We start from the raw sequence: 20569 nt of genomic DNA, 5'->3' as shown, positions 1-20569 counted from the left end.
GCAGGTCTTGTGGCGACATGGCACCCCAGAAAGAATTGAGTCAGACAACGGGACTCGTTTCTGAAACAACCTCATAGACACCTGGGCCAAAGAGCATGGCATTGAGTGGGTGTATCGTATCCCCAATCGTGCACCAGCCTCTGGGAAAATTGAGCAATACAATGGACTGTTAAAGACTACATCGAAAGCAATGGGGGGTGGAACCTTCAAACATTGGGATACACATTTAGCAAAAGCCACCTGGTTAGTCAACACCAGAGGATCTGCCAATCAGAGTGGCCCTGCCCAATCAGAATTTTTACATACTGTAGAAGGGGATAAAGTCCCTGTAGTGCACATAAAAAATATGTTAGGGAAGACAGTCTGGGTTACTCCTGCCTCAGGCAAAGTTAAACCCATTCGTGGGATTGCTTTTGCTCAAGGGCCTGGGTGCACTTGGTGGGTGATGCAAGAAGATGGAGAAGTCCGATGTGTGCCTCAAGGGGATTTGATTTTAGGTGAAAATAGCCAGAATTAAACTGTATGATATTAGTTGCTATATAACCCTGCTACTGTATGTTATCATTACGATAATTGTTCTATGCTATATCCATAGTACTATAGTAAGAATCACTTGGATCAAGCAAGAAAGAACTGTGATAAAACTGAGCAAAGCGTAGTAGTGATGGAACCAGAACTGAGTCCAGCATGCAACAATCCAACGGTGCACACCATCCTCCTGCTGCGTCAGATGTCATCTGCTCATCACACTGCACTGAAGCCCAAATCTGCTCTACCGACAGAGAGGACTTTGCACCATTCCTCCTGCCCAGACAGACTGGTATGACAGATGGAGCCCAGAGTCAGAAACTAATTGAACTCAACAAATGTTTTATGAACATAACTCATGAACTAAAGGCATGATATCTCCGTGTGTGCATACATATATATATATACACCGCATTGTTCATATGTCTCAAAGGGATGGAAAGGTGGTGATGATTAATCAGGATGTAACTAAAGGTATGGGAACTGAGCATGACGTCAATGGTATAGAATAAGGGGTGGATACTATCCTGGTTTCAGCTGGGATAGAGTTAACTCTCTTCCTAGTAGCTGGTACAGTGCTATGTTTTGAGTTCAGTATGTGAAGAATGTTGATAACACTGATATTTTCAGTTGGTGCTCAGTAGTGTTTAGACTAAAGTCAAGGATTTTTCAGCTTCTCATGCCCAGCCAGGGCACAAGAAGTTGGCACAGGACACAACCAAGGCACCTGACCCAAACTGGCCAATGGTGTATTCCATACCATGTGACGTCTGATCTAGTTTAGGAACTGGGAAAGTGGGGGGCAGGGAATCGCCGCTCAGGGACTAGCTGGGTGTCGGTTGGCGGGTGGTGAGCAATTGCCCTGCACATCATTTGTACATTCCAATTCTTTTATTACTACTGTTGTCATTTTATTAGTGTTATCATTATCATTATTAGTTTCTTCTTTTCTGTTCTATTAAACCGTTCTTATCTCAACCCAGAAGTTTTACTTTTTTTTTATCGATTTCCTCCCCCATCCAACTGGATGGGGGGAGTGACTTAGCGGCTGCGTGGTGCTTAGTTGCTGGCTGGGGTTAAACCACGACAGGTCATTCAAGCTACTATAGGATTTTCTTACAAGGAACAACTCTACTCATCGTCTCAACAGTCAAAGAGAAGTGATGTTTTCATGAGAATGTTTTGCTGCACTCTTAGATACAGGTAAGGCCATGCAGGAGGCATGATGTCCAGTACAGAGTGGGACCTGCCTGCTGGCTGTTGTGTGATAATATGCTGCTGAGGTTGTCCTGTGGCCAAGCGATCTGTGCAGCACAACACAGGTTTGATGGCCATACTCTACTTGCAGCAGCCCTAAGAACTCGATGTTCAATATTTTCCTGGTCAGGACCAGTGTTCAGGTTTCCCTGTGAGAAGTCTGTGGTCCACTACACTGACACAGATGAGATGCCATGGCCCAAATGTGCACTGCCAGGAGCAGCTGGAGACCCATGGCTTGTCACAGAACTGTGATGGTTTTGGATTATATTACACATGGTGAGACAGCTTGCTGAGCTGTGGTGCTGCAATGGAGGGATACAGGCTCTGCCCAGGGAGCAGCAGGGAGGATGAGGACTCTGCTCCCTATATGAAGGGGAAGCCTGTATTTGTTGGGTCCTCTATGTGACAGACAACGGGTTGGGTTAGCTTTTGTCATTTAGGATCGGAGCAGGAGTCAGCAAGGGTGACCTCGTGTTGCAGTTACAGACTGCTTCCTCAGGAAGAGGAAACAGAAGAAGTCTTTTGTCAGCAACCCCAGGAAGTCTCCAGTTCACAAGCAGGTTCCTGTGTTGAACAACTTCAAGTGCCCTGGCATTCCCTGGCAAGGCAAAGCAACAGGGTGCCAACAGCCTGAAGTTGGCTATTGGGACAAATTCTTCAGGCAGCTGCCAGGTGGGCCACCAAGGGTGATTCTCACCTAGACCTGAACCTGGCCAACAAGGAACAGCTGGTTAGGGATGTGATGATATTCAGTGTCAGTCTTGGCTGTCATGGCCATGAATTAGTGGGGGATGAGACACCAAAGGGCAGTGAGTAAGGCCAGCAGCAGAGCACAGGCGTGGGACTCCAGAGGAGAAGACTTGGACACACTCAGGAATCTGAGACAAGTGGTGCCATGGGTAGCAGCTCTGCTGGGTGAAGAAGCATGGGAAATCTGATAGGCCTTACAGGACAGCCTCTTCCAAGCACAAGAAGGATCTCCCCAAATACCTTTGAAGTGAAGCAACCTTCTCAGAAGGCTGCTTGTGTGAACTGACTGAGCTCCAAGATAAAAAAGCAGCAGGCAGGAGTTGGAAGCAGGGAAAGCTGCAGAGTGTACAAACCTTGTCCCGGGATGTAGGGATGATGCCAAAGCCAAAGGTCCCATTGCCTTGAGAGATGCATGGGAGGCTAGAGGCAGCAAGGTGAGCTGATACTGGTTCATTAACAGTAAAAGAACGGACAGGGATCATGTGGGCCTTATGCTGAACTTTCTAAGTGTAGGATCAGGTAAGGCTGAGGAACTGAATGACTTCTTTGGCTGTGACTTCTGCCAGGCCTTTGTGACTGGCAACAGGACCCTGGAGGAAAACAACCAGCAGTGAGTGGGGATCAAGTCAGAGGTTACTTGAGCAAAGTCACCTGTTGCGGAGGAGCCACAGGGGAAATCACGCACAGACCAATGTGATCAAGTGAAGTCCATTTACTACAACTTTTAGCACAGTTATACCCCTTATGTGCTTGTGCACGCGCCTTATACAATACTCTAAGTGGTACAATACTCCGGTTCACGCGACACTATCTTATCCTCTATTGGCTGTGCAAGCTTCTTCACGAGGTGTCCAGCAGTTACTTATCTCATTCTTCGGCATCCAGGAGTTGCTTGTCAGGCTCTTCTTATCTTCCTTTTTCCCAGCGTACAAGGGCACAGAATCCTTGTCTGCTCCAGCACTTTGTAAACTTATGCTTCATTCCCACCTAATGGCTGGATTGCTCACATGCCCTCGCCCAGCCAAGAAATCCTCAACAAAGCATAAACATAAGGCATAATTGGTTATACCAACTCTGTACACGTGCATAAACATAGAACATAAATGGTTATACCAACTAAACCATGCAAAACTTCTCTCAGTCTAATTGGTCAAGATAAACTGCCGAATTTGAGGTTCTTTGTGCCAAGTTCCCTTTATCGTGGGATGCACACCTGTTTTCTTCTAATTGCCATCTTTTTTTTGTTGTCTTCTTGTTTATTCTTTTCATGGTCTTCTAACATCCTCTGGAATGCTCTTGTGCGCATTAGCTAAACATGTTCCCACACTGGGCCTCTCTAGCCTGCTGAAGGAGGCATGGGGCCACCTAAGAAGAGCCTACAGCTGCCTGGAGAGATGGTGGACCCAAGTTCTTTTCTGCAGTGGCAAATGATATGACAGAGGCAACAGCCACAAATTGCCTCTTTGGAGCTTTAGGCTGAGCCTTAGGAAAAATAAAATGGACTAGGAGGAGTGTTGTTGTGATCTCCACCTTCAGAGCTCTTCTTTGTTGCTCAAAGTCACAGCTGGCCTGGAGGCTGGACTAGACACTCCCCAATAGTCTCTTTCCCACCAGCCCTTCCAGGAGTCTGTGCCTTGACACACGCTGTACAAGAAGAGATCGAGTTGGAGGCAAGGCTCTCTACAACATATGCTCATCGAACAATTCAGGGTGGAAGGAAGTGCAGGTGGCCTCTAGTCCAATGCCCAGCTCCAAGCAGGGCCAGCACTGAGGTCAGACCAGGTTGCTCAGTAAATGTCAGCATCCACACAGAGAGCTGACACATGAACCAGGCATCTAGGTCACCAGTACAGAAATGGAGACGAGGCATTTGACCAGCTCCCTGAACACAGCTATGGGTATGCCACACCTCCTGAGAATCCTGGGAACATCCACCTTCTTGTCCACAGGAGTGGGTTCCTTATGCAAGTTTTCTGGCATATCTGCAGACCAATGGGGTGCGTTAGGCTGCAAACAGAAATGAAAGCAAGCCTGTGACTGGGGCACTATCAGCTTAATTGCTACAAGAGAGGGAGATGGAGGGATCTCACAGCTGCCAGGTTCCTGCTGAAGATTTAACGCCTCTGAGACAGCAGCAGGAGATAACGGTTTTGAACTGGCCTAGCCTTTAGATCATGTCACATGTGATGGCTCTGCTCCCCCAGTTCAATCATTGGCACCTACAAACCACCCCTGCTTTTCCCTCCTCTCCTCCCAAAACCTGACCAAGTGGTGACAAGAAGGAAGGAAGCAGAAAGGCCCCAGGCCTCCATGAATCAGCTGGGTTCTGGCACTTGGAGGGCCACAGAGTCTTTCCGTTGTACAACCCATGAAGAATCAAGGTGGGAAGTGAGCCTGCAAGTCCGAATCAACAAGGTCCATGGACAGGCAAGGCTGTGTCTATGGCTGTGTCTGGAGACCAGTAGCCCTTCAGCATAGATCAAGCTGGGGCTGAAACTCAGGCCAAGGCTTCAATCATCTCCTGGGCCCATGCACACAGGTGTGGGTGGAGGCCGCAGGTGATGCTGGTCAGGGCCCTGACACTGCCATCTTAGACCCCACCTGCCAGTGCCCTCAATAGGCCAAATTCTCATTCCCTGATGTGCAGGGTCTGCTCTCTGCTTTCCTTCTTCTTCTTCCCATCCCTGGGGATCTGGGGGACCACAATTTCATGGTCACTATGGCCAAGGCTGACACTGGCCTTCACATCCCTGACCAGCTCTTCCTCTTCTGGGACTTGCAGGTCCAGGTGAGCATCAGACTGGATGGCCTACTTAGAAGCTGACCCACAAGGAAGCTCCCACCTAATCAGTTGCCTGTCCCGCATAGAATGTCCACATGTATCTGAGCTGCCCTGACATCACACAAGAAATCCCCCACTTCTCCTCTGCCAGTCTCTCCGAAGTATGTTGTGTCTCCATTCACCAAATAACCCATAGGAGCTATCCTTCCTCACCTCAGGTTATACCACTCATCTCACAGCTCTGCCATGGTATGCAGAGCTCCTGCTATCCACACCCCAGGTGGTGGGCATTGATGCCCATTAGGACTGCAGCACCTCAGATGTGGCACCAGGGCCAAGGGCAGACTTGTAACAAGGAAAGCTTCTACCAAGTGCTGGGAGCCCTTGTCTAGAAAGGCTTTGCTTCTCAGCAGAGGCATGCTGGAGTAGATGGCAGGTGGCAACATCATGATGAATGAGGTTCCCACAAAGAGCAAAATCTGCAGTCCCCAAGGCCAGAGAGGAAGAGGCCTGTGCTGTGCAGCCCTGGCAGGAGAGGAGTTTGCTGTCCCAGGCAACTCTGCAGCACTGTGGGACCTGTGCCAGTGGTGAAGGTCATCTTCAAGAAGGACAAGTCCCTGGGGGAGGAGAGCCTGTGATCCAACTACACTGTGGACATCATGCTGGGGTCGACCAGCTAGACAGCAGCTCCACAGAGAAGGACCTTGAGGTCCCAGAGGACAAGCAGCTGAGCATGAGCGAGCAATGCACCCTCATGGCGAAGGCCAATAGCCTCCTGGGCTGCATTAGGAGAAGCATTGCTGGCAGAGCGAGGGAGGTGACCCTTCCCCTCTACTCAGCACTGCTGAGGCTACTGCTGGAGTGCTGTGTCAAGTGCTGGGCTGCCCAGTGCATCATAGTTATTGACCTACTCAAGCAAGTCCAGCAAAGGGCCACAAAGCTGGTTTATGGGGCTGGAGCTTGTTTCCTAGTAGAAAACGCTGAGAGATGTGGGAGTGTTCAGCCTGGAGAAGAAAAGCCTGAGGAGGATCTTATTGATGGGTATAAAATTCCATCTGAACCCAAGGAAAAACTATTTGACTGTGTGGGTGGTTAAATACTGGAACAGGCTGCCTGGAGAGGTTGTGGAGTCCCCCTCCATGGAGTTATTCCATACTCACCTAGATAAGGTGCTGAGCAACATACTCCAGCTGAGCCTTCCTCAGCTGAGGGGGTTGAACTGGAGGGTCTCCAGAGATCCCTTCCAATCTCAACATGTCTGTGATTCTGTGAGTATACAGGAGAAAGATAAGAAAGAAAGAAATGAACACCAGATAGCCTCGACCACAGATATTGTGGGATCCCCTGGAGGATTCAAGCTGGAACAGGGGGGAGAAGTTTGAGGAGGAAGGAGCAGCAGAGTTGTTCTTTAGTGACTGTTAACCCCCTCTTCAACATCCCCCATGCTCCTCTTGGGTCTGGGATGAGTAGAAGAATTTGGAGCAAGGGAGTAATTTGAGCCTAGGGGAAAGTGTGAGGGCAATGGACTTGAACAATTTTGTCATTGTTTCTCACACTCCAAACCATTTTACTTGGCATAAATTAAATTGGTCTTCCCCAAGTCAACCCTTCTTTGCCTGTGACAGTAATTAGTAAGTGACCTCCCTGTCTTTATCATGACCCATGAGCTATTCCATCTTATTTTCTCCCTTCGTCCTTTTGAGTTGGAAGTGTGACTGGGCAGCTGGGTGGGGGTCTGGGTGTTGGGCAGGGCTAACCCACTACAGCATGACCACCTCAGGACTGCTGGGTCTAGTATGGGCCTCACCAGCGCAAGGAAGACCCTGACAGAGTGGAAAGAAAGTTGCAAAGGCCAGAAGGATGGTTGGGGCTTGGAGCACATTGTGTACAAGGAGAGGCTGAGAAAGCCGGGGTTTGGAAAAAAGCCTCAGAGACACTAACTGCAGCAAGGACACAGGCCAGTTGGTGAGATCTCTGTCAGTGGAGATTTTCAACATCTGTCAAGACAAGCACCTCATCTAGCCGGAGGTGTCTGAAAATGGGCTTGGCTGAGAGTCTGGCTGTGGCAAGAGCTATGGGACTTGATGTGTAATGAGTGTTGGTAGGAAACTCGTTCCCTTTGTATGAATAATGGCAGTAGAGCTAGATATCCTAGAGACCTGGAGGAAGACAGGGGTGATCATGCAGCAAAGGTCCTTCCTCAGGGTTGGGCTGCATGGCCACTCACTCTCTGGCTCTTCTGTGTTCCTATGATAGGTGATCCCCAACACTGACTGCATTTGCCCCTTCTCTGCCCCCCTCCAGTCCCACGACCCAGGGCAGCATGACAGTCCTGGCTCTGGAGCTCCTCAGCCAGCTCTTGCATCTCTTCAGCCCCCTTCCCCTGTGCCAGCTGGGTTCCTGCTGCCTGTCCTGTGATTGCAGTGTCCTCCTTTCCCTGAGAATACCCGGAATTAACACTTTTGTGAGTCCGCCTGGGCAATCTCTCACTTTGTGGAGCTCCAGTCACGTCCCAGGCACACGCCGCCCACGGAGATCCCCTGGGATATCCTGGCAGCTACAGATTCCTCTCCTGGAAGATGGCTTCTGCCCTGTCACATGTGGGAAAGGACTGGGCTTGTATCTCAGTGACCATTCACCATCTCCTCTGTCACCAGGCACCAACAGCTGAGTCCTAAGTCCACCCCTCTAGCAGGTCACAAGATGACAATGAGCTTTTTGCCCCTGAAAACATGGATCAATAGGCCTTTTTGAGGTGCAGCATCTTGGGCCTGTTCCTGACACGAGGCTTGGAAAAACAGCCCTACCATCAGGCAGTGCACAGGGAAGATCCCTTTTTATTACAGAGATGCTGTGAAGGAGTCAGCTTGGCCCCAGTGTTACAAAGACACATTTTTCTATGGTCCTCCAGGTGAGACAGAGGAGGTTCATGCTTCACATGAAGTACGGGAAGTCCAAGTATTGGTCTACGAACATGAAACCCCAAATAGCAATAACAACGACAATAATAAAACAAAGCATGGGCCTAGTATGGGAGCCACTTGTGGAAAAATACTGGAAGTTTACCCGTATTGAAAAATGTCCATGAAATCACTTTCCTCAGGGCATTTTTGAGCTCCCTGTTCCTCATGCTATAGATGAGGGGGTTCACAACTGGAGGCACCAGCAAGCACAGCACTGCCACCACCAGATCCAGGGATGGGGAGCAGATGGAAGGGGGCTTCAGATAGGCAATCATGGCAGTGCTGACATACATGGAGACCACTCAGCCCACAAGGCAACAGCCCTGGCCAAGAGAACATGGACCTCAGTTCTGGGTCCCAGCCCTACCAAAGCCCTTGGCTTTCCCCACCACAGGCTGTCCTATACTGTCCTATGTCAGTGAATATTTCTCTGCAGATTTTAACTCTCCTCCCTGCTTCCCCAACTCACTCTGACCCCATGATATCCCAAGGTTTACTGATAACTCTCTGTCTTCACTGTTCTTCAAACATAAAGCTGTAGTTTTCTGAGGGTTAGGCAATGTCTTGGAGTTCCCCCAAACCCTTCTGTCTTCTTTCAAAGCCTTGTTTATGTTCCTCTAGCACCCAAGATGTGCTCCTCTAGCCCCAGGCTCGCCTAAATTCTTACATGCACGGCTCTCTCCCTGCACTACCTCGTGTCTCACAAACCCTTCCCTCTTCCACCGCAGTGATGAATCTTCACCCCAGGAGGTCTGTGCATCCTCCACACTCATAGATGTTTCCTGAGGTCCACCCAAGTCTGGGAAGCGAAGCAGGAAAAGAGCAAGGTCAGCTCACTTGGCATGATAGCCACCCTCAGCAGCGGGCCTTCTCCATTTTCTAGGCATGCACATATGATAGAATAATCTCTTTCATCCCTGACTTGCAGAAGAGGGGTCTTCCTTCCTGACATCTTCCCAGGACACACCTCCTCCTCTTCCCCATCCACAGACATCCACTGCTTTCCATTTCTGGCCTCAGAGAGAGTTTCAGGATTTGCTAAAGCCATCAGTCACCTCCTTGTTTCTCACTGACATCCCTTGACCCTCTCTCTGAGCCCTACACATGGCCCATCACTGCTGCTCAGACCTGCTCACTCTTCAGAAGAGGCCTTGAGATTCTTGCATATTCCTGGAGCTTATTAACTATCTTCCTGGCTCTCTGCAGAGCTCACGGCAAACGTTGTTGTCTACAACAGGGCCTTTATGACCATCTTTTATGAAATCATTCTCTTTTTAATATATTCTCTGCAGAAAGAGGAGCCAGAGAACAGCACCAAAGACACCACAACAGAATCTGAGTGAAGTGCCAGTAAGAAGCAGCTGAGCAACACCCAAGCCTCTGGTTTCCTGGCAAGGAGTCTCTCCTGTTTGTCACCTCTTCTCATGAAAGGAACAGGAAAACTGTCCATCCCATGGAGCTCTGCAGAAGGAAGATTGAGCTGTACATAGTGTGAGGCATTACAAGTGGGATGAGCAGGTAGACATGAATTTTGTAGGAAAGGCTTTGCGAGGGAGTACGCTGATGTCACCCAGATAAGGAAGTGGAGGCTGGGTCATCTGCTGATGTGATGGTTACAAGTGTCCTGGGATAAAAGAACGTGGATGAGAGCAGGTGGGAGAGATCTGGTTTGCAGAGATTTGAGGTAGTACTTTCCGTGCCTGAGTAGCCTGAGTTTTAGAGCCAAGGAAAAATATAGAAGCTCTCAAGAACCTTTTGGAATTAGTGGAACTATCACTACTAGCAGTAAGAGGACAGTGCTGAAAGGGAACTCCTTTGTATTTAAAATTATGAACTAAAGGTCTTTAATTTTCTTTTTACATGACAAAAATAGCTATGCGTTCTCAGTGATTAGCCTCTGGTGTACAATTCTTAGAACAAGTGTCCATGATGGCACCTTCTGGCAACTGCTTCATGGCCCCTGTCGGCACGCTGTCCCAGTGCTGGCCCAGCCCTACTGCCCATAAATGGACCCACGGTCCCACTATGAAGGTACAGCACGGGATAGGGGAGAGTCAGGGTTGTAGACCTTCCCACCATTGTGACCCCAATGATGGCTTTCAGATCACAGTTCTGCCATGATCTTCATACTTTGCAGCTTCCCCAGCAGCCGACCCATGCCCTGCTGCAGCATTGTCCCAAATGGGGTTTTGCAGACAGCTCTGCTCCAGGGTCCACCAGGGTCTGGGGAAGGAGAGAAGCTGGGCAGGTCTGTCTGTTCTCCCAAACCAGCCGTTGGATCAGCAGGAAGATAGAGATGGCCTCAGCAAAACTCACCCGTAAACCTGGAGTGACCAGCAAGAGCTGGAAATGGCTAATGAGAGATGCTTGGGGTGACAAAGACCCTGAGCCAAATTTGCCGTCTGTCCACACCACCAAGTGTACAGAGCAGACTCCTCTCCCAAACACCTGCATGTCTTCCATGCTTTCAGTAAGCCCTGCCTGTGCACCAGAAAAACCCAGTGTCAGTCCTCACAATGCATGCTCACACACTACAAGCTATACACCTATATTGTTCTCTCCTGGGCACTTTCCAGGCAAAAAGGCTCAACCTAAACTCTTCCCACTGTTCTTGACCTCTCTCCACCTCCGCCGCCCTCTCCCCACCACAGCCCAATCTGTGCTGGCCCCACAGCAGTGCCAACCACAGGGTGCGGCAGAGCTCTGGGCACTCACATCACAGCCGCAGACCCTCTGAAGGGCACAGCAGCTCCTCGGGAGTGGAGAGAGCTGAGTCCCAGGGCTGGGGGCATCTGTGGCACAAGGCCTGAGGAGATCCCCTTGTATGATAGAAATGCTGCAGTGGAGGCCAGCTCTGTCACACAAGTGCCCACTGCTTGTCCTTGCCTGTGGTCACAGGCCTGCCACAAAGCAGGACTGTAGCCATGCTTGAAGAGCACTCAGGCCTTCCACCAACCAAAGGGTTCAGAAGGAAAGCATGGAAGTGGGAAGAGAGCAGCTCAGGAAAGACCAAGCGCTGGTGCTCCCAGGCAGTGCTGCTGTGCCAGGACTCTTTTCTTCTTCCCCTCTGCACATGGGCACTGCTCCCTGGAGCTGCAGAGAAGGTCTTGGAGGAAGGATCTCAGAAAAACAAGTCACTGCAGGGCCATTTATTTTGTTTAAACTCACAGAGGGTACGGTTCCTCATTTGCACAGTGTACAGGTCACACAAAAGCTGGATAGGCTGTGAAATAGAAACCAGTAAAAAGAGAGACATTTCTTTGTGGAAAGCATTCAGATAAGTAAACTAAAGCAAACCAAACCAAACCAAAAAAAACCCCCAGAAGAATTAAAGAAGCCACTAAAACCAAAATCTTTGTAAAAGAAACACCAGAAAGACTAGGCCTGTAGTGAGATATTTTATGAGTCCTATGAAAAGGACAAGTAGTTTATTCCTACTCAAAAGCATCCAGTGATTAGTTTCCTCAGGGCATCCTTGATCTCATGGTTTCTCATGCTGTAGATGAGGGGGTTCACAGCTGGAGGCACCACTGAGTACAGAACTGCTACCGCCAGGTCCAGGGATGGCGAGGAGATGGAGGGGGGCTTCAGGTAGGCAAACATGCCAGTGCTTACGAACAAGGAGACCACGGTGAGGTGAGGGAGGCAGGTGGAAAAGGATTTGTGCCGTCCCTGCTCAGAGGGGATCCTCAGTACCGCCCTGAAGATCTGCACATAGGACAGCAAAATGAAAACAAAACACCCAAATCCAAAACAGACAGCAACTACAAGTACCCCAGCTTCCCTGAGGTAGGCATCTGAGCAGGCAAGCTTGAGGATCTGGGGGATTTCGCAGAAGAACTGGTCCACAGCATTGCCTCGGCAGAGAGGTAGTGAAAATGTACTGGCAGTGTGCAGCACAGCAGCGAGAAACCCACTGCCCCAGGCAGCTGCTGCCATGTGGACACAAGCTCTGCTGCCCAGGAGGGTCCCGTAGTGCAGGGGTTTGCAGATGGCAACGTAGCGGTCGTAGGCCATGACAGTGAGAAGGAAATACTCTGCTGAGATCAAAAAGATGAACAGAAAGACCTGTGCAGCGCATCCTGCATAGGAGATGGCCCTGGTGTCCCAGAGGGAGTTGGCCATGGCTTTGGGGACAGTGGTGGAGATGGAGCCCAAGTCAAGGAGGGAGAGGTTGAGGAGGAAGAAGTTCATGGGTGTGTGGAGGCGGTGGTCACAGGCTACTGTGGTGATGATGAGGCCGTTGGCCAACAGGGCAGCCAGGTAGAGTCCCAGGAAGAGCCAGAAGTGCAAGAGCTGCAGCTCCCGTGTGTCTGCAAATGCCAGGAGGAGGAACTGGGTGGTGGAGCTGCCATTGGACATCTCCTGCCTCTGGGTGTGGAGCACTGAACAAGGAGGCAAGGGCAGAGACAAGTTAGGGCATTATTCTCTGACCAAAATCAAAGCCATTTCTCATAATACATTCACTGCCTTTTTTCCATTTCAATGAGATCTCTGTTCAGCTCTGCGGATGGAGCTCTGTTGCTGGCTGAGTGTGCTGTGAGGAGTAGGACTGCCTAATGGGTGCCAAGGAATCAGACCTGCTCTGCAGCAGTGGGTTCTGGGAATGGTGTCAGTCAGTCCTGGTGTTTGAATTGGTGAGATGAATCTGCTCCTAAAGTAAAAGTGCTTGTCTACATCTGCACTCCCAGGGCTAAGAAAACACAACTAAAGCATTGTTTGAGAGAGAGGGGAGTTTTTACAGCTCTCCCCCATCACACCTCGTAATATTCTTGGATTTCAGAAAACCTCATCATTTCTGCTTCACTCAGAGAAAACAAAGTGTGTCCTGCGAGGAAAGAGTACTGCCTGCAGCTTAGTGCAGAGTGAGGAGAGCTTTTCTGTCACTCTGTCTTGTTGCCTGCTACCCTGAGCTCTCACATTACTGAGTTGCAGTGAATTCACACCCTGTGTTAACCTGAAAAGACTCTGGGCACTACTGAAATCAGTGATACCTACTGTCCAACAACAAGTGGCTCCCTCTTTCTCAAGGACTCCGCACCCCACCTCTTGCCAAGGACACACATGGTTCATTTAACAAACCCAGCAGCATTTCCACAACCATAGTATGTCTGTGCTTCTCCATGCGGCATTCAGAAACACCAAGACGCTATGGGACACATCGGCATCCTGGAGGGCAGCTCACAACTATGAAGGCCACCCCAAGAAAATAGCCAAGTGTCCTGATGATGGTAACTCAGGAAGGGAGAGTCAGTTCATTTCCTAGGGAGTGACACAGGCTGCATTGCCCACAGCCCCACAGCTTGGAGGGAAGCTTGGACACCTGTGACTTTGTTCCCATGGACACAGCTGCATGGGAGGACCCACAAGATCAGCCTGTGACTCTGCAGCTGAGACTCCCACCCCACAGAAACAGACAGCCAGAACAAGATAACTATAGCAATAACACACTAGTGGAGAATCAAAAAAAAAAATGCAGTGACTGACTGGCTCAGAGAGGCGAAGGCAGAGGCAGCTGGGCAGTCAGGAAAGAGTTACCCTTACCCAGCTGTATGTGCCACCTCCCAGGCACCAACACAGCCAGGCAGTTGTTCTCAGTCCCTGTGCCCTAATTCAGGAGGCTCCTATCAGACTTACTGACCCCTCAGACTTACAGCTCAGGAGTGTCAGTGAGCTGTTCAAGCATGACAACAGTTTCTCGATCTCTCCTGAATATTTCTCAGGAGTAGGAAACTGAAAACACAGGCTCAGGAAAGCTCCTTAACTTTATAGCAATCCTTGCTTTGACCTTCCCCTTGAAAAGTGCCCTTGGAAATCTCCTGGGGATGATCTGGAGCTGTGAGCAGCCCTGATCCACACAGCACCCTCTTGTCAGCAAAAGGACCCTGCCCTGCTGCAAGATGCTTCTTCCACCCACAGATTCTCCCCACTCCGCTGTTCGAGTTCCCCAGGCAGGCTGAGTACTTACCCTGACCAGCGGCAGAGTCCCTGCCCCAGCACACAGCCTCCAGGGGTGCAGGGACCCTGCTCAGAAGGACAGCCCTGGGCACCCCTGGCTGCACACCCACCTTCACACTCTGCAGCCATCCCCGGGTGAAGGCAGCTGACATGCCCTGTCCCTCTGAGGGTGCAGCAGGGAAGCTGTGCTCCAAAGACCGTCCTTTTTCTCTACACTGCACAAACTGTCAGAGTCCTCCTAACAGATCCCATGGACTGTGGGATGTGCTAGCTTAAGGAGGTCATTCCAGGAACAACAGCTGCATTGCCCTGCAGCAAGCACTTACCCTGTTAAGGGCTGTGAAGATTTTTCTGCAAGTCAGGTCTTCTCTGTCCTCCCACCCCAGGCTGCCTTTAAAATCTCTCTCTGCCTCACTTCTCTCTCCTCGGTGCCTGCAGGCAGTGCCCTCAGCCCTGCTGCGCTTTGTAGAGGAGCTGCTCCTGGGCAGAGCTGTCTCTCGGCAGTGCTGCCTGCTTGCCATGAGCTCCCTCCAGCCCAGGAGCCCAGCCCAGCTCAGCAGCAGAGGACCAGCCCAAGGCAGCCCTTTCTCTGCCCCCTCTGGGCTCCCTCCTGGTGTCCCTGGGGCTCCAGGGGAACCTGCTGGGAAACAGGCTGAAGCAAACACTGTTGTTCCCTACCTCACCAAGGGAGAGACACTTCTTTCCGGAAATAAAATTCTCCTCTCAAAGTTACATCTATATTCCACAGTTTTTAATGTTATTGTTAGACAGGACACCCAGAGAGAGGCAGGAAGTGATCTCCTTTACCCCTGCTGAGGGAAGGGATTTGTGGGTCAATGTTGACATTTCATCCTGTGTTACTACCGATTGTATTTGAAGGAGGCTCAGCTCCCTCCCATGCACACCACAAAGCCACAGGAGGTGGGATTCCTATTGCCTAAGTTCAGGTGTGAGCAAAATAGACACCTGCATGGGAGCTCCTTTTCTCAGATCCCATCTGAATTAGTACAGAGCAAAGGCAGGAGTCAGGTGTTCAGAGGCAAAACCCTGGTGACATTTGCACTGCCAGAGGTGGTCCAAGATACATGTAGGTAGCAGCAAACTGTAATGCAGAAGTTCATAGACACAGGGCAACATCTTGGGAATCATGTATGACGCTGGTGGGAAATTCCTTTGGCCAAGTGACATGACAGCTTATGCCCAAATAAAGGCCAAAAGAACCTTTTCCTACTCCTTATCTTCATGGCACTTGATACAGGTATTCATATGAACGATTGCAATCACGTACCATAGCGAGAGCTGGGTCTCTCTCTTTTCCATCAGCTGAATTTACTATACCTCCACTGCCTATAATGGCATGTGTCCCAGGTTCGTCCCCACATTGCCTAACAGAATTCAGGGCAGGTCCTCTGTTTAATGTCCAAATCCAGGGCCACAGAGCTACGCGAGATGCCAAGACAGGCAGGGACCTCACAGGAGCTGCAGGAAAGTAATTCCCATTCAGGGTGGGTGCATCCTAGACATCTCAGATGGCATCACAGAGAGTGTGATTTGGTGCCTGTTTGCCATACACTAAAGCCATCAGTCAGAGGCATCAGTCATCAGATGCCAACAGAGAGGCAAGGTCTGTTCCTTCTTCACCCAAGAGCTGCAGGCATTGCATGAACAGGAAGCATGTCACACAGGGGTTTTTACTCACTCCCTTGATGATCCAATCAATGAAAAGACCAAGAATTTTCAGAGTGTGCCTGGATACATCTTGTCATCAAGGACGTTACCCTCCAAGCACAGCAATGGTCCATATCAAACTTAGTGGAAGCTCAAAAAGGATTTCAAGGGCACCAGGATGAACTTTTGATACTTTGGGAACTGTAACGGAAGAAAAAGAGATAAGGTAGGACCGCTGCTGAAATGAGGAAGAGTAGCTCTAAATAGATCTGAGGTATTCTACGTTACAGCCTTGGCTAATACCAGCAAGGTGTCCCAGGCCTTTGAGCTGTGAGGCAGGATTCTGGAGGAGAACAACCAGCAGTGGATGGGGATCAAGCGCGGGGTTACTCAAGCAAACTACACCCTTACCAGTCCATGGGAACTATAGGGGCTGCATCCAAGGGTGCTGAGAGAGTAGTTTTTTCTTGAGAAGGTGCTGGTCTGTTTTGACCCCAGGAAGAAAGGAACTCGGACACGGTGAGCTACTTTGTAAAATTATGTTCATCATCGTTAACACTATAAGGAGAGAATCATGCAGATCACCTTAGGTCCCTTTAGATGGTGGGAACCCCAGGTGGTGTAGCACTGAATGGGCCTTCCACCTCAATGCAGCAAACCAAGCAGACCCCATCCATAGAAGACAGTCTCCTGTTTTGGTCATTCAAGCTATTGTAGGGTTTTCTTACAAGGAACAACTCTACTCATCATCTCAACAGTCAAACAGAAATGATGTTTTCATGGGAATGTTTTGCTGCACTCTTAGATACAGGGAAGGCCACGCAGGAGGCAGGATGTCCAGTACAGAGTGGGACCTGCCTGCAGGCTCTTATGTGATAATATGCTGCTGAGATCGTCCTGTGGCCAAGGGATCTGTGCAGCATAACACAGGTTTGATGGCCGTGCTCTACGTCCAGCAGCCCTAAGAACGCGACGTTCAATATTTTCCTGGTCAGGACCAGTGTTCATGTTTCCCTGTGAGAAATCTGTGGTCCAGTACGCTGCCACAGCTGACATGTCGTAGCCCAAATGTGCACTGCCAGGAGCAGGTGGAGACCCATGGCTTGTCACAGAACTGTGATGGTTTTGGATTAAATGAGATGTGGTAGGACAGCGCGCTGAGCTGTGGTGCTGCAATGGAGGGATACAGTCTCTCCCAGGGATCAGCAGGGAGGATAAGGACTATGCCCCCTGTATGAAGGGGAAGCTTGGATTTGTGGGGTCCTCTGTGTGACAGACAACAGGTTGGACTAGCTTTTGTCATTTCAGATCAGAGCAGGAGTCAGCAGGAGTGACCTTGTGTTTGTAGTTACAGACTGCTTGCTCAAGAGGAAACAGAAAAAGTCTTTTGTCAGCAACCCCAGGAAGTCCCCAGATTCACAAGCAGGTTCCTGTGGTGAACAACTTCAAGTGCCCTGGCATTCCCTGGCAAGGCAAAGCAACAGGGTGCCAACAACTTGACTTTGGCTATTGGGACAACTTCTTCAGACAGCTGCTAGGTGGGCCAATGAGAGTGATTCTCACCTAGACCTGATCCTGCCCAACAAGGAACAGCTGGTTAGGGATGTGATGATATTCAGTGTCAGTCTTGGCTGTCATGGCCATGAATTAGTGGGGGATGAGACACCAAAGGGCAGTGAGTAAGGCCAGCAGCAGAGCACAGACCTGGGAGTCCAGAGGAGAAGACTTGGACATACTCAGGAGACTGGGACAAGTGGTGCCATTGGAAGCATCTCTGCTGGGTTAAGGAGCACGGGAAATCTGACAGGCCATACAGTACAGCGTCTTCCAAGCACAAGAGTGATCTCCCCAAATACCCTTGAAGAGAAGCAACCATCTCTGGAGGCTGCTTGTGTGAACTGACTGAGCTCCAAGACAAAAAAGCAGCAGGCAGGAGTTAGAAGCAGGGAAAGCTGCAGACAGAATATAGAAACCTTGTTCTGGGATGTAGGGATGATGACAAAGCCAAAGGTCCCATTGTCTTGAGAGGGGAGGATAGAGGCAGCAAGATGAGCTGATGCTGGTTCATTAACAGTAAAAGACTAGACAGGGATCATGTGGGCCTGCTGCTGAACTTCCTAAGTGTAGGAGCAGGTAAGGCTGAGGAACTGAATGACTTCTTTGGCTGTGACTTCTGCCAGGCCTTTGTGACTGGCAACAGGACCCTGGAGGAAAACAACCAGCAGTGAGTGGGGATCAAGTCAGAGGTTACTTGAGCAACATCAGCCTTGAACAGCTCCTGGGAGCAGAGGGGAATCATCCAAGGCTGGGGAGGGAGGAAGCCAATTTTGTAGTGAGGCTCACTCTGCATCACTTTTGACAGATCCTGGAGATCAGGACAAGTCCCTGATGACTTCCAAAAAGGTTGACAGCTCTCTTCCAACACAGGCCAGAGGATGACCAAGGGAACAACAGGCTGTTTAACCTCGTATTGGAGAGCAGTGTGTCTCTGAGCATGTCCTCCTGGATGTATTTCTGGGAAGATGAAGAGGAAGGTGACGGGGCATGGCCAGCATGGATTTACACAGGGTGGTTCATGGTGTATGTCCATGAATCATGGACAACCACGGTGTCCAACATTGGAGGGTATCACTCTCAGTTCTGCCTTCACTGACAATGGAGTCACAGGTACTTTAACCTGCAGGGAATGAAAAATGCGTGGGTCTAGGTATTGCAGAGTCTGCTTGAAGATGCTACTGTGTCCCAGATACATTGGGCTTAGTGCCCATTTGGCTACTCAAAAGACAGCATTGCATTCACTTTGTCCCCTTTTTTCCCTCTGTGATTCAGGGGAGCTCATGACTTCAATGTGTGACTTGCTGTGTGCAAAGAGCAGATATGGACAGATAGAGTGCAGGGCAGGGAGTGTTTGGGGGGGGGGCCTGGGATCTCTGCTTACACAAAAATGTAGGTTTTATTCATCTAAGGCTATCCGCTGTGGGAAGTGGACTTCAGAGGAAGTAACGTGGACTTAATATACAGCCGTTGAGTGTACTGCGTCACTGCATGTCTGTGTGCAGCTCGTTCTCCAAGCAGGAGGGAGTTGGTGCGCACGGGCTGAAACACGCAGCTACAGCCTTCAGTGAAGAAAGCTCAGATTTGAACAAGGCTGCTGTAAGTGCCAGGTGGTTGGGAGAAAAGTTGGGGCTGAGGGTAGGGATGAAGAATGACTATAGATTGTTAAAAACGTAAAGGGTCTTGATTTTTGTAATCATTCAAACTCCATTAGGACAATCAATGTGAATTGAGGATTTCTGATATCACATGGTGCAAGAGAAGAAAAATAAAGAAAAGTGTGTGTGTGTGGGGAGAATTCCTTCTTATTGTTTAGTATTGTCATCTTTCCACTTTGACTACACTCCTGAAATGTCTCTAATTAACCACATAAGAATTGAATACCTAAAGGAAAATTATGCACAGAGCCTTGTCTCGTTAGGGAGTCTTTACATTAATGAGCCCTCTGGTGCCAAGTTCCTGAACTGCACATCCTGAAAGATTGAACAAGCCTCTCAAGAAGTGAAAGTCAGCATCAAACTTGCAAGTTTCTGAGGGTTTTAGTGGGCTCCAATGGGGAACATCACTGAAGAGACCGTGGAGGGAATGCCCAGACAAGGAGGTTTCACCTGGGTGCTGGTGAAACAGGAAGTCAGAGGCACTGGTTACAGGTGGAAGATTAATTGTGGATGTGGCTGTGAAAGCCCTAAATGTGTTTCTCCAAGCAGGATGGCCAAGCCCTGAGTCCCATCCCCCTGGAAAGGGGGATCCTTTCCTTCATGGGGTGCTCACAGCTCTTCCTGGGAGCAGTTTGATGTGGGGGGTGTGATGCCGAGTGAAGGACAGCAGTAGGACACCTCCCAAGCTCTTTTGTGGTCGGTGAGGAGGGAACAAGGGCCTAGGGCTGTAAGGAATGGTGTCCTCGCAAGCTTTCCCTACTTCTACTTCCTGCTTGTTGCCTTTTTGCCCTGGAGCTCAGTTCACACAAGCAGCCTCCGGAGATGGTCACTTCTCTTCAAGGGTATTTTCAGAGATCATTCTTGTGCTTGGAAGTGGCTGTCCTATAAGGCCTATCGTATTTCCCATGCTTCTTTACACTTCACAGCTGCTTCCAATGGCACCACTTGTCTCAGATTCCTGAGTGTGTCCAAGTCTTCTCCTCTGGAGTCCCACGTCTGTGCTCTGCTGCTGGCCTTACTCACTGCCCTTTGGTGTCTCATCCCCCACTAATTCATGGCTAGGACAGCCGAGACAGACACTGAATATCATCACATTCCTAACCAGCTGTTCCTTGTTGGCCGGGATCAGGTCTAGGTGAGAATCACCCTTGGTGGCCTACCTGGCAGCTGCCTGAAGAATTTGTCCCAATAGCCAACTTCAGGCTGTTGGCACCCTGTTGCTTTACCTTGCCAGGGAATGCCAGGGCACTTGAAGTTGTTCTCTACAGGAACCTGCTCATGAACCTGGAGACTTCCTGGGGTTGCTGACAAAAGACCTTTTCTGTTTCCTCTTCCTGAGCAAGCAGTCTGTAACTGCAAACACGAGGTCACCCTTGCTGACTCCTGCTCTGATATGAAATGACAAAAGCTAGTCCAACCCGTTGTCTGTCACATAGAGGACCCAACAA

At 49.8% G+C, this 20569-nt stretch overlaps 1 protein-coding gene across 1 annotated transcript; it reads right to left on the bottom strand.

Moving 5' to 3' along the window:
- Positions 1-11721: 11721 nt before the first annotated feature.
- On the bottom strand, positions 11722-12648 carry LOC126036840 (olfactory receptor 14C36-like). The gene has a single exon (XM_049797056.1). It carries the CDS (start codon positions 12643-12645, stop codon positions 11722-11724), a length of 924 nt encoding a protein of 307 aa, XP_049653013.1. The 5' UTR covers positions 12646-12648.
- Between the last annotated feature and the right edge of the window lie 7921 nt (positions 12649-20569).

This window comes from Accipiter gentilis, unplaced genomic scaffold, assembly GCF_929443795.1.
Source record: "Accipiter gentilis unplaced genomic scaffold, bAccGen1.1, whole genome shotgun sequence".
In the NCBI taxonomy this organism is placed as follows: domain Eukaryota; kingdom Metazoa; phylum Chordata; class Aves; order Accipitriformes; family Accipitridae; genus Astur; species Astur gentilis.
The sequence above is the reverse complement of the archived record's forward strand: the minus strand, read 5'-3'. Positions and strand labels throughout refer to the sequence as shown.